Source organism: Lathamus discolor, chromosome Z (genome assembly GCF_037157495.1).
Source record: "Lathamus discolor isolate bLatDis1 chromosome Z, bLatDis1.hap1, whole genome shotgun sequence".
Classification (NCBI taxonomy): Eukaryota; Metazoa; Chordata; class Aves; order Psittaciformes; family Psittacidae; genus Lathamus; species Lathamus discolor.
In genome coordinates this window covers 71,471,693-71,485,125 of record NC_088909.1, presented here as the reverse complement: position 1 = coordinate 71,485,125, position 13,433 = coordinate 71,471,693, and the positions used below count along the sequence as shown (strand labels likewise).

Sequence of the window (13,433 nt, the reverse complement as noted above, 5' to 3'; positions counted from 1 at the left end):
GCAGAACTAGAAACAGGCTCTGATACATCAAAAAGAATTAGATCTCATCTCTAAGTGTTCTCACCAATTTCCATGGAAGCACTACCCACAATGTGAGCTACCCTGGAATCAACATATAAGGTATCTTCCACAAACTTTAATACTTTCAGCTGTTGATATGCCTATTCAGAAACAGCAACTATCTTCCAAAAATGTGCTGCAGAAAGCTTCAGAGACAACAGTACACAGAAAAAACATCATTATATGTGTGGTTTTGTATTGTCAGGGAACATATTAGACAGATCATTGCATTATTTGTTTGGCATATGCACACTGACAGACCCTCACAGCATTAGTCTTTTCAAATGGATAAATCTGTTTGAAATGGATTAGCCCTTTTACTTCCCTGTGCAAGAATAATGGTACTGATGCAAATGTTAATCAGCTCTTTTCTGTTACACATCACATTCAAAGCAAATGCTTGCATTACAAAGGATATCAATTTGCTCTGAAGGTGTGAAGTGGTTCAGTGGTACAAAATTTTAATCAACACTTGCTGCCATCTTCTGGTTTTATAAAAATCCACAAATGTATATTAAAAACAACTTCTTTTCAAACCAAAATATTCCTTTAGGACAGACACAAGATGAAACATGACACTTTAAAAATTTACTATCCAGTTTCATAGCAACGTTCATATCTCACAAATGCAAGTCTACAAAAAGCATACATGAAGCACTGAGTTTTGACAACATAAGAAAAGGAACTCTGGCAAAACATTCATAATGCTGTTAAATTTTATAGATTATAAAAATGAGACATTTTTATTATTGGTAAGTTACCAGTGACATACATTATATCTTACTACAAAATATCTTATAGGACCACATGTGTACTCTTACTGATGCATTATGTGCTGTCCTATGCTGTTCGGAAATTTCACATTTGCATAAAAAAAAAAGATGCTTCAACCAAAAAAAAAAAAAAAAAAAAGAAAAGTTGACTAAAAGTCAACCTTATGTCACTCAAGTCAACCCAGGAGAAGCAGAAGTGGAAATCAGGAGAATTCTAAAGCAATCTCCAAGGCACAAATCAACAAGAATTCAGCAAATGTATGAAATGGGATACAAGGTCCTAAATTCAGAGGTTCAAAAAAACAACAGACATGTGAGTACCAAACAACGGTACAAGTGTTTGCAAGTTACTTCTAAATAAACTCTTTCTGGAACTGGACTAAGACCTTCATTTCTAGGAGCAGAAGACTAATGACCCTGGACATACCACCAAGCTAGTTGTTTGGTAATCCAAGATGCATGCATGTTACCATACCATAATTTATGAACATATCATTTTCTTTAGCACAGTGATCGCTTCAGACCTGCCTTGTTCAGTCTGAAAATGTGATTTTTAATACATCATTTGGCTTTGTGCTCAGAGACTGTTATGCAATCTCTTCTACATGTGCATAAATCTACCAAATGACACTGAAATTCATAAAGTTACTGTTATCTAGTTGTCTAAGCCTTCAAAACTCTATGATTTACCTGCTGTGATGCAAGAAACTTCCTCAAGTAGAAGTGGTTTAAATGCATTTCACTGTGAGGGCCCTGAAGCATGGCAGACAGACTGCCTTGCTTGCTGCCTAGAGAAAACTACCTATTTTTAGCCACCCTACTTAAATATTACAACACTGAATGCCCTAGTACTTCAGTTCAATTTCTAGGCATCCCTTCCTTATTGCTATACTTCTCCAAATGATGTATGGCCAACTTGTCCCCATGTCTTGAGAAGAAGGATTTCAACAGGCATCAAGGCATGTAGATTAAGACTTACAAAATCAATTTGAGCAACTTTAGGTACCTATGACAAGCTGAATTTTAGGCATTTTTAAAGACTTATTCTTCCAGTTACAGAGGATTGCCCAGTAGAAGTAAAATGGAGAAGAGAGACAATTTCACAAGCAGATGACTATTATTTGAGTTCTCATCCTCATACACATTTTTTCCTCATTGAAATAATTACCTGAGGTCAGGGTTCTGAAGATAAATTAAGTGCAACTCAGAACAAGGAAAAATAAGTGAAGAAATTGCTAGACAGAATTCTACATCATAGAATCAGGGAGAAACCAAGAAGCAGCTTAGAAATGTCTGTTGTGAATCATTAGCCTGACATATCTTTGAAAACTGAAAATATAGAACAAACAGTTAATAGGCTTTATCATTATTTAGATAGTCTGAAAGTTCTTGATAAATCCTCCTACAAGAGGATTTGGGTCCCTAGCTGACCATGACCCGAAATATTATTGCAATATTAGAAAAGAGAGTGAGAGATGTAAAATAATAATTACTGTTTAGTATGTGAAAAAGTTTAAAGAAGAAGGGATATTGTAGTGGATGGGAACCTAGCTGAGAGTTGATTCCCTCTCATGACTGAGAGACATAATCAAGTGAGTTTTTTGCCAAAGTATATTCAGTAGAGTATGTATGTTTATGTTCATCATGACTGTCTGTCGGAAAGAGGCAGGAAAACACAGGTGTGCAGCTGTTCTATGACCTTCATACTTGGCCACACAGGTGTGGATAACAGTGGGATCATGAGAAACTGCACTGCCCACGAGTAAACAATTACCAACCTAGCATAAAGCCAGTTGTTTTCCTAAGGCTATAAAAGCAGGACCCCCTTGTAGCCAAATCCAAAACCTCACCTATGGGTGTACGCACTGCACAGGAATTTTCTCAATTACCTCAGGCTCCTGGCATTGGCTGCAACAGGGCTTCCCAGCTTAAAGTGTGGGCCTGGATGATGATTTGGTGGTAATTGGTGATGTATTTCTTCTTAATCTCTGTCCTCCTTATGCAGCAATGATGTGATGCATTGCTAATTTTCCTCTGTATTTATATATATGTGTATCTGATTTGCTTTATTGGACTTATTTATGAATATATAGAGATATATACCTGATTCACGTTAGTGTGCTTCTTTGCTTTAGAGTGCTTATTTGCTTTAGTGTGCTTGTTTAATAAACTGTGCGTGTTATACAAACCAGTGTACAGTTGTTTTGTTGCACACCCTGCTTGTCAGCAGAAGAGATGCAAAGATATCAGTGGGTGTAGATGAATTTATTGTTACTACTGATCAAATAAATTACACATTACACTTGGATTTGTCACAAAATCATGTTCTAAAGTCATGACTATACAGTATTAGAAAGAATTTTAAAATTATCTAAACAAACAGGGTCACCAAATTTCTAGTTACCGTTTCATAAGAAAAAAAATCATTCTGAGTTTTCACTCTGATAACTAAAATGTTTACTGGCACAAATCAAGAGTAAAAATCATGTTAACAATACTTAATGACTAACTATAATGATCTAGAAAATTCACTGTACATAAAGTTGAAACTGGCTAACACCAATTCAGGCATTGCTTTGCAGATGGCAAGTGGTGTCAGCTAGAAATAATACGTACATGAAAAATTTATGCTTTGGTGGTGGGTGGGTATCTGGTTTTCCATGTTTCTTCTCTGTTATTTCCGGAACACATGCCCTTTTATTTCTCATCAGTGATGACTGCAGGCCTCCTAAACAGTTACCTGCCACAAGGTACCAGCTGCTTTTGTACAAGTTTGCACCCTAGCGCTTTTCTCATATAATGATAGAAGTAACCATGGGCTATGACTAGGCTATCTGGGCTAGGTTTTTTTAAAATTAATTGAACTCTAGTGTCATGGGGATTTTAACTACAGTGGTACATCACTCCTCTAACTGAAATACAAGTGCCCATATGCCCTCTTTCTATGGAAAAGCTCATACAGGGAACTACTGGATTCAGATTTGCCATTTGAGCCATGAAGTCCAAGTATCTCCATACACAACTGCAAAGTGAGTAACAGTGCAGAAAACCCAGGAAGTGAGACATAGCAGTGATGGCTCCAGTCCCTCTGGACTGAGCAGATTTTAGCAAGTTGACACCCCATTGCAGCAGGGGTAGTCACAGTCCACATCCAAATACTATTTTAAAGAACTGTTTTGCCAGGGCCCATCTACAGGGGCCTCTCCACAGGCACAAAATCAATGTTTTTTTTTTAAAAAGGGACACAAACGTGGCACTAATCCCTAGGACATCTATAAGTTATTTTTAACATCTACATTGGCTTCCTTACCATGTAGACAGAGATAAAACCTACAAGAACGTATTTGGCAATATATTCTATCTTCTCAGCCTTTTACCTAACACTATGGGAAGACCACATAGTCTTGAGTCTTGCTCTACCTGCTCCCAACTTCTACTAGATGACTGGGGGGATGTCACCGGTGCTTTGCAAAGGCCAGCCATCTGAAATGTGTATCTTTGTATTGTGAGAATTATGTTTGCCCTGTGCACTAAATTTAAAAAGGGACATAAAATAACTTAAAATTATTCACATTAGTTGTAATTATTTGTTGAATATAAACCACTAAAAAATGCACGAGCTCATCCGTCCAGCACTACGCTGAGAAACTTGCGTACCCCCACTAGATGGTGCTGTCTCAGTCACCTAATAAAGACAGCTCTCAAACTGTAACTCTGTCCTTAGCATTACTAGCAAAATCTCATTCACTCTGATTCCTGCAGTCTTGAGAGGAGAAACACCAAGTGCCAAGTTCAGTATCCAGAGGTTCCATTATAGTTAAGGAATCCCACTAGCATTTTGGCTTTGCTGCTCCTGTGTTGGTTGTTGGGTTTTTTTTTGTCGTTGTTTTTTTGTTAGGTTTTTTTGGTTTATTTTTTTTTTTTTAATGTAATATGTACTGCCGCCTTTTCAGGTCTTTTTTGGTTTTCATACATTCCTATCAGCTGACCAACGACTAAGACTAATTTTAAAAATACAGATATTACAAAACTGTCCCAGAAATGCATACTTTATGAGCACAAGTCATATTTCTAATTTTGTGTGCTGATGTTGGCTGGGATAGAGTTAATGTACTTCATAATAGCTTGTATGGCGCTACGATTTGGATTGTGATGAGGACAGTGTTGATAACACACAGATGTGATATTTCAGTTACTGCTAAGCAGTGCTTGCACAGCATCAAGGCCTTTTCTGGGCCTTTTTTTAAAGCAAGCAGGCTGGGGGTGCACAAGAAGTTGGAAGGGAACACAGCCAGGACAGCTGATCCCAGCTGACCCAAGGGGTACACCAGATCATATGGCATCATGCTTAGCATATAATACTGAGGGAAGAAGAAGGAAAGTGGGACATTTGGAATGATGCATTTGTCTTTCCAAGTAACCATTACGCACAATGGAACCCTGCTTTCCTGGAGATGGACGCCTGCCATGGGAAATAGTGAATGAATTCCTTGTTTTGCTTTTCTTGCATGCACAGCTTTTGCTTTCCTTATTAAATTGTCTTTATTTCAACCCACAGGTTTTCTCACCTACTCTTACAATACTTTCCTCCATCCTTCAGGGTGTGGGGTGTGGAGTGACCAAGTGGCTGCATGGTCCTTAGTCGCCAGCTAGGGTTAAGTCATGATATTTGGCCAACTGAAAGAGAGGAAAAAATATTTAGCCACATACTGACCTTCAGATCTGACACCACACACCTGACTTGTCTCCCTTGCTACATTTTCCCACACAAAAAGGTCCAAACATCTAGAGAAATGCATTTAGCAGACTAAACAGTCTTACAGGTTAAATCTAGCATAAAAACTACCATTTGACTACTACTACTACCCTTCAGCATTAAACAGTACAGCTGTGTCTTGTTTTCAGCTGGGATAGTTATTTTTTTTCCTAGTGGCAGGTGCAGTGCTGTGTTTTACCTTTAGTCTGAGAACAATGCTGATAACACACCAATGTTTTAGTTGTTGCTCAGTAGCGCTTACCCTGATCAAGGACTTTTTTAGTCTCATACTCTGCCAGTGAGGAGGTGCACAAGAAGCTGGGAGGAAGCAGAGACAGGACACCTGACCCAAACTAGCCGAAGGGGTATTCCATACCACAGCACGTCATGCCCAGGATATAAACAGGGGGGACTCATCTGGAAGGCCCAGATCATTGCTTGGGTCAGGGTGGGTATTGGTCAGGGGGTGGTGAGGAATTGTATTGTGCGTCACTTGTCTTTCTTGGGCTTTATTCCTCTCTTTTTCATTACAATTATTACTATAACATTTTACTTCAATTATTTCACTGTCTGTATCTCAACCTGCAGGTTTTACTTTTTTCTTATCCTCATCCCCATCTCACCAGTGGGGAAGAAGTGAGAGAGGGTCTGTGTGGTACTTAGTTGCCAGCTGGAGTTAAACCACGATGACCTGCAACTGCACAACTATATTACCTGACTGAGTTTCAGTAGCACAACAGATGTCTGAATGCAGGATAGGGAGTACAGGCTTCACTGAAGATTAGTGCTTTGTATTTAATTAAAACACAAATAATACGTTTAACAATTAGATAGCACATAGAAGCAAAGTGCCACACATTGTGCAGGATATGCAGCACATTGCAGGTATTTGTCACCGCAGCACAGTAGGAATGTACACTGCAGCTGAAAAAATAGAGCCATACTTGACCCGCAAAGGCTAGCAGTGAATAAAAAGATCAAGATAGCCTATGAGTTCTCAAAGTGGTTTCTTAAAATTAAGGAAGTTATATCTGGCTGCCACTTCTGTCAGAATGAGGTCTGGGTTATGCAAAATAGCAGATAGTGTACCCTGAGCAGTTCTGTCAATAGCATGTGTAACCTATGAGCAATCTTATTAACATGGATTTCTCTTGTGTAAATCTGTCATAGCAAACACATTACTTGTATTCCCAGCATTCAGAACTGCCCTACTGGGGTCCTGATGCCATTTCTACTGGAATCAGTGGTAACATCTCTGTTTACTTCACTGATCTGAGGATCACTTACAATGACATTAATGCTGCTCATCTAAAACCAGAGAGTAATAAAAAATGCTATTGCAAACACTGGCTGTTTGGGAAGCCAACTCAGAGTGCATGTGATTGCTCAGGAAGTGCCACTTTTAAGCTGCATTGCTAGTTGCTGCCCTTTTTTTCTCATGTTTCTTTCTTGCAATTGGAACTCTTCAGAGTAATCATTTCCACGTATTTTATCTACATTGGAAACATAAGGGTCAGGATAGAGCTCCAAAATCCTTTCAGTTATAGTAGAGATATATATATGATTTACTCAATTTATAATTAAATGCAAATTCTGAAATCTGTTGTAAACTAAATGTTTAGTACTTCATTAAATCTTTTAATCAGTGACAACTGCCAAAATGTGAAATATATTGGAAAAACTTCTGTCTACTGTTATGTTAGACTGCAATTCTATTTAGCATATTTTCTTCTGACTATATATTATGTGCAATAATCTCATTTAGTTAACAACTAACAAAGGATGTAGTTCACAAGAGAACTCCAAGTTGCCAAGAAATGCCTTGACTCCAGAAAAGAATTCCAGATCTTTATTCCTCTATCAAGGCCAATGAATGCTGCAACAACCTGGCTAATATACCTAATCCCTACAGAAATATCCTTTTTCCCTAAAAAAAAAAAAAAAAAAAAAAAAAAAGCCCCAAACAAAACCCCCCAAAACCCAAACAAGAAAAAAAACCCTGACAAAATTCTCACCTTATGATTCTGAAACAAAAAGCATAAGCAATAATAACAAACTAGTAACTATAAAAAATGACAATAATATAGTTTAATTATCAAACTACCAAATTAAAACCATAAATATGGAAAAACATTAGCCTAAATGGACAAGCTCATACTGAATAAAGTGTGGATGTAATACCCTTGGGCTTAATTATTGTCCTTAGTGTCACAGACAATGTTATCAATTTCCTTTCTTTTGCCATATGGCACCTCTTCAATTAAGACAGGAACCTTCTACTTTGTGTTCTATTTCTAGTAACTGTTCACATATAGGGCCAGACTTCTGCAGTTACTTAGGCACCAAAACCACATTCTTGATGGTATTGATGTAAGCAACAAATAATTCTTGTCAGCAGACATCAACAAGAGAGCATTTTACAACTAGCGAGTGAAAAGACACAATTTACAGTGCTAGGAGTCTGCTGAACAAAACTTGAAAACCTGAAGATCAGTGTTTTCCTGGTGAATGTATTCAGAAGCCTACTGAACTTTCAGTGTTTGTTTTGCCAAACCAGTGAATACACTTCGTTGATGATGGCAGGAAGAATAAAATTACTCTCTAGTTCATTGCTACATCTGCAAGAATTGGCCTTAAAATTGAGATGAAATGTTTTATTGATAAACAGACCTTGGAGTTTTTATTGTATATCATGAACAGATGTAAAATTCAGGAGTGTTTACACTCTTCTAGTTTTTGAAGAGTTTAGACTCAGTACTATGGATTTACTGAGTAAGCTTACTACATTTTACAGCAGCTAGTACATTGCTGCATGTATAATTAAAGTAGTTTAGGACTTACGCATATTTCACCTTGTCCTAAGGAAAGGTTGTGTAACTAGAGCAAACATTGTTCCAGCATGATTCAGCTGATTCCAAAGAAGACTCAAAACCATGTGTCTCTGAAAGACTTAGAAATAAAGCATCCCTGTGATGTGTGGCTTTACTGTAGTTATGAATGCATTCTAAAATGGTTTATGAAATAGTTCATACATTCTGACATCCTTGTAAGATCGACAGAATTCAATGTTTGGTGGGCTTTGGTGACAAACTAAATAAGGTTCACAGTCCGTCCTGTTTTAATTCATGACCTCCCACGCTGTTTTGAGCCAAAGCCATTCTGAAAGCACTACCTGCAACACCGAAGAAACAAGTATGAGAATTTTTATATTTATGTACATCAAAATACATGGAATCAATAGGCCTAAAGTTACATGATTTCATTAGACCCTGGAAATTAGAAGTTTTTGAGAACAAAACCAAGCAGAAACATATTTATTTCTTCTGTGGGCAGGTTTACTTCCCTGAACTCTTAGTACATGACTGAGAAGGCTGGCTGTGATTGCCCTGTACCCTGAAGATGACCTGATGACCTGCCACCCTGACCTCTGTGTGAACACTGCTCAGATTTCTTCTGAACTCTCGTGCCTTGGTAAGTCTGCAGGTGTTACAGACTTCTAACTATGGCCACAAGGTCACAACAGAAAACCACTCCTCCATGGGCTGCTGCTTCCCTTGGGGCACATCCACCTGCTCCAGTGTGGGTCCTCCATGGGCTGCAGGTAGGTATCTACTCCAGCGTGGATCTCCATGGTCTGCAGGGGGACAGCCTGCCTCACCATGGTCTGCACCACAGGCTGCAGGGGAATTTGTGCTCTGGTGCCTGCGGCACGTCCTCCCCTCCTTCTGCACTCACCCTGGTGTCTGCAGGGCTGCTTCTCCCGTGTTTTTGTCACTCCTCTCACTCACAGCTGCTGTGCAGCAATTTTTACCCTTTCTTAAATACATTATCACAGAGGTGCCACAAGCATTGCTGAGAGGCCCAGCTGTGCTCTGGAGTGGGTTTGTTGGAGCTGGCATAAATGGGCTGTCTGGCACTGGCCAGTACCCAGTCTCTTCTAGGAAATGCTGCCCTCCATCCCCGCAAATGTGCCCTGCAAACCCAATACTGCATGCTGTAAAAACTCAGGGGTTTTCCTTACCAATTAAATTTTTAAACTTAATTTAAAACCTAATTGTTGCAGTTCCAGGAACAAGTTGGATATAAATTATTTTCTTCCTGCCATCATCAAAGAAATGCACTGCGGCTGTTTGACAGAACAAGAATCTTGTGAGCGCGGGAGGTATTGGCACACAGTCACTCAGGGCAAACATGACCCAGATTTTGCAGTTTGATTCACCGCATCCCAGTGATGTCAGAGTCAAGCTCTTTCGAGAAGTACCAAGATTCAACTTGGTTTAGTAATTATGCTAATAATAGAATTATAGAATGGATAGGGTTGGAAAGGACCTTAAAGATCATCTAGTTTCAACCCCCCTGCTATGGGCAGGGATGCATATCAGATCAGGTTGCTCAAAGCCCCCTCCAGCCTGGCCTTAAACACTTCCAGAGATACGGCAGCCACAGCTCCTCTGGGCAACCTGTTCCAGTGCCTCACCACCCTCGGTGAAGAATTTTTTTCCTAATGTCTAATCTAAACCTCCCCTCTGTCAGTTAAAAGCCATTAGCCCTTCTCTTGTAACTACACACCTCTGCAAAAAGTCCTTTTCCAGATTTCCTGTAGGCACCCTTTACGTCCTCAACACTGCTCTAAGGTCTTCCTGAAGCCTTCTCTTCTCCAGGCTGAAGAAGCCCAACTCTCTCAGCCTGTCTCCATAGCAGAGATGTTCCAGCCCTCAGAGTATTTTTGCGGCCCTGCTCTGGTTTTGCTCGAGCAGGTTCATGTCCCTGTTGTATTGGGGATCCCAGAGCTGAACACAGTACTGCAGGTGGGGTCTCATGAGAGCAGGGTAGGGGGGCAGGATCACCTCCTTCAACCTGCTGGTCATGCTCCTTTTGATGCAGCCCAGGATGCGGTTGGTTTCACACTCAAGCCAGATCATGTTGAGCTTCTCATCAGCCAACACCCCCAAGTCCTTCTCCCCAGCACTGCTTTCATCAGTTCTCTGCCCAATCTGTAGCTGTGCCTGAGGTTGCCCCAGCCCAGGTGTAGGACCTTCCACTTGACCTTGTTGAACTTCATGAGGTTGGCACTGGCCACCTCTCGTGCTTCTCAAGGTCCTTCTGTATGGCATTCCTTCCTTCCAGCATGTCGACTGCAACACACAGCTTGCTGTCACCGACAGTAATTCAGTCAGCTGAGTGTTGCAGTAATTTCTACACTGGCTTAAACCGGGGCAAAAAAACACATTCAAAAAAACGGTAACGGCCATCGCATTTGAACGCCTTGGACCAGCTGACTGACATCCTAAACCCGGCCAGGAGCTGCCGGCCAGTGCGCAACCACCGCCCGGCGCTCGGACCGGCCGCAGGCACACCCGCAGGCACCTACCCCGCTCAACCTGCTCCCCTCCCTCACCGCGCCCCTCCCCGGCCCAGCCGCCTCCCGCGGCGCGGCGCGGCGCGGCGCGGCGCGGCGCAGCGCACCCCGCCCCGCCCTCCCCCTGTCAGCCGGCACCACGCTTACCGCGCCTGCGCGGCAGAGGGCGGCCCAAGGCGCATGCGGGGAAGGCGGGGCGGGGGCGCTAGCGCCGTCCCCTCGGTCTGGGGGAGGGGCAGCGGTCGGTCAGGAGCCGGAGCCGGGACGGCGGTTGTGCCTGTGCTGCCGCGGGTGCGCAGCGGCGGGCAGGATGGTGTTTGAGTCGCTGGTCGTGGACGTCCTGAACCGTTTCCTCGGCGACTACGTGGTGAACCTGGACAGCTCCCAGCTGAAGCTGGGCATCTGGGGAGGTAGGGGGCTGCCCCGCCGCGGGGGGACGCGCCGCCTGGCCCTGCCGCGCCGCCCGCCCGCCGCTCCGCCTTCAGCACCCTCGCTTAGCTGCCCGCCCGCCCCCGCAGGGAGGAGGCCGGGGCGGTGGTCCCTGAGCGTCGGGGCCCGTCGGGCCGGAGCGGGCGATGCCGCCCCGCCACCGCGCTGGGCTGACTGCCCGCAGCTCCGCCGCCGCTCCACCTGCTCGGCAGCTTAAAAATAGTTGTGGGGGCGGGCGGCAGGGAAGTGTCCGCGGGGGGCGTGGAGCAGCCGGGTGCGGCAGCGGGGAGAGGCCGGGAGGCGCTGCAGCGGGCGGGGGAAGCGCTGGGGGGGTGTGAATGCCCGCTTGCGGTTAATTCTGCCTCGTGGAGCTGCCCCTGCTGCCTTCTCCTGGCTGGGTCGTACCCGGGGTGGGGAGGTTGCGGGTGTCGGTCCGAGCGGCGCTTAAGGCACTCGCGGAAAGTTCGGGGAGGGCTGGGCGGAGAGTCTTACCCGGCCTTGGTGAGCGCCACACCGGACCGACTCTTTTCCCTATCAGGAAATAAGAAACTGAAAACAAACGGGGTTTTGATAACATTTTGGTATCGGCGGTGTGCCGGTGGAAGCGAGCAGCCTCTGTGCAAACAGCAGTGACATTCCGTTTCTTGGTGCTGTCATCAGTAGGTCTAGAATATTTGTCATTTTTAGCGTTGAAGAATCAGTTATGGAAACTGTCTTAGGTATTTGCAGAGGCTATGACCAGCCGTGCTAGGCGAGTAGTCTGTAGAACGGCAGTTAGCATGCCAGTTCTGAAGGAGGGGAAGTATTCTGTTCTGTGGAGGTCCCTTTAGTAACTTAAGTACAGGAAAACAGCAACAAAGATCTCGCCGTCCAGTATGTCTGGGCAAAGTAAGGCAGCTTAGGGACCCACACAATTGACAGATGCGTATGCAGTGACCACTCCTGGCTGGATTTTGAATGTGTATTCTGGGTGTCGGCAGCATCAACAAAGGCAGAGGTGCACATTTGCCTTTTTTTTCTGTTTGTTTTTTACCTGTGTGTTCATACATCTGCAGGTGTGAAGCATCTTCGAGGTACAATTCCAGTCTTAGGTACTTCTGTTTATGAATCAGATTTTTTTGCATCTTGGACTTTTTTGTTTCACGCATCTGTTTTTCGAAATGGTGTCCTTGTTTGGTTTCATGTCTGCTCTAGTTTTCCTTCAGTTAGTCAGGGAATTTTGGGGTTCTTTGCAAAGTTCAGTCTCTGTATGGAGTTGTAACACTGTGACAGCGCATGTAATTGCTGGAGAAAAAGTAGTAGTCATTGATCTATAAGGGTAAGGCCCAGTATAGCATTGATAGGTTATATACTGTGTGTTGTGTGTGTCTTATTTGAAAGGAATGAGTTGCACTTTTGCTGAAAGAAGCAGTATCAAACAAATAATTTGTGTACAGAACATATCATTTGTGTCTTAAGTGATCATAGTTTCTTATTTCATTTCAAGAAAGGCAAGCAGGATAATGTAAAATAGAATCATAGAATGGTTAGGGTTGGAAAGGACCTTAAGATCATCTAGTTCCAGCCCCCTGCCATGGGCAGGAAATAGAATCATAGAATAAATAGTCCTCTCTCCCTCCATCTTTCTTGCTGTTGCTATTGTTCAGACCTGGTATCAGTATAAGGACAGCAGCTTCACACTTGCAGCTTTGTCTAATAATAATGAAGATGACACTAACGCTATAAAGCTGTCAGCACCACGCTAGGCTGACCTCTGTACCTCTCTGGAGAAAGGAACTTTAAGATATGGAACATTTAAATATGTTGGGCAATGTTTAAACATTGCAAAGAGGTAAAACCTTATTTTTCCAGCTCTGTAGATTGCTGGTGGTTACTCTTGGTGGGTTATGGTTCTACGAGGCAACTCGTACCAGACCAGATGCACATTAACTCCCTCAAAAAAAAAAAAAAAAAAATCTTAAATAGTTCTCACTAATTTTGACTGTAGAGTGTTAATGTTGGGCTGTTATGGTTTTTTATGTACGTGGAACTTAATTTTGGCCTTTCATATTATTTC

At 42.6% G+C, this 13,433-nt stretch overlaps 1 protein-coding gene across 4 annotated transcripts in view; it reads left to right on the top strand.

Annotated features, from left to right (window-relative positions):
• Positions 1 to 11,219: 11,219 nt before the first annotated feature.
• The window catches only part of VPS13A (vacuolar protein sorting 13 homolog A), a 110,664-nt gene continuing 108,450 nt past the window's right edge, over positions 11,220 to 13,433 (top strand). For all 4 annotated transcript variants that reach the window (XM_065663629.1, XM_065663628.1, XM_065663631.1 and 1 more), the window contains exon 1: positions 11,220 to 11,358. In XM_065663629.1, coding sequence (XP_065519701.1) covers positions 11,259 to 11,358 — 100 coding nt within the window. In that variant the 5' untranslated portion in view covers positions 11,220 to 11,258. The remainder of the gene's footprint in view (positions 11,359 to 13,433) is intronic.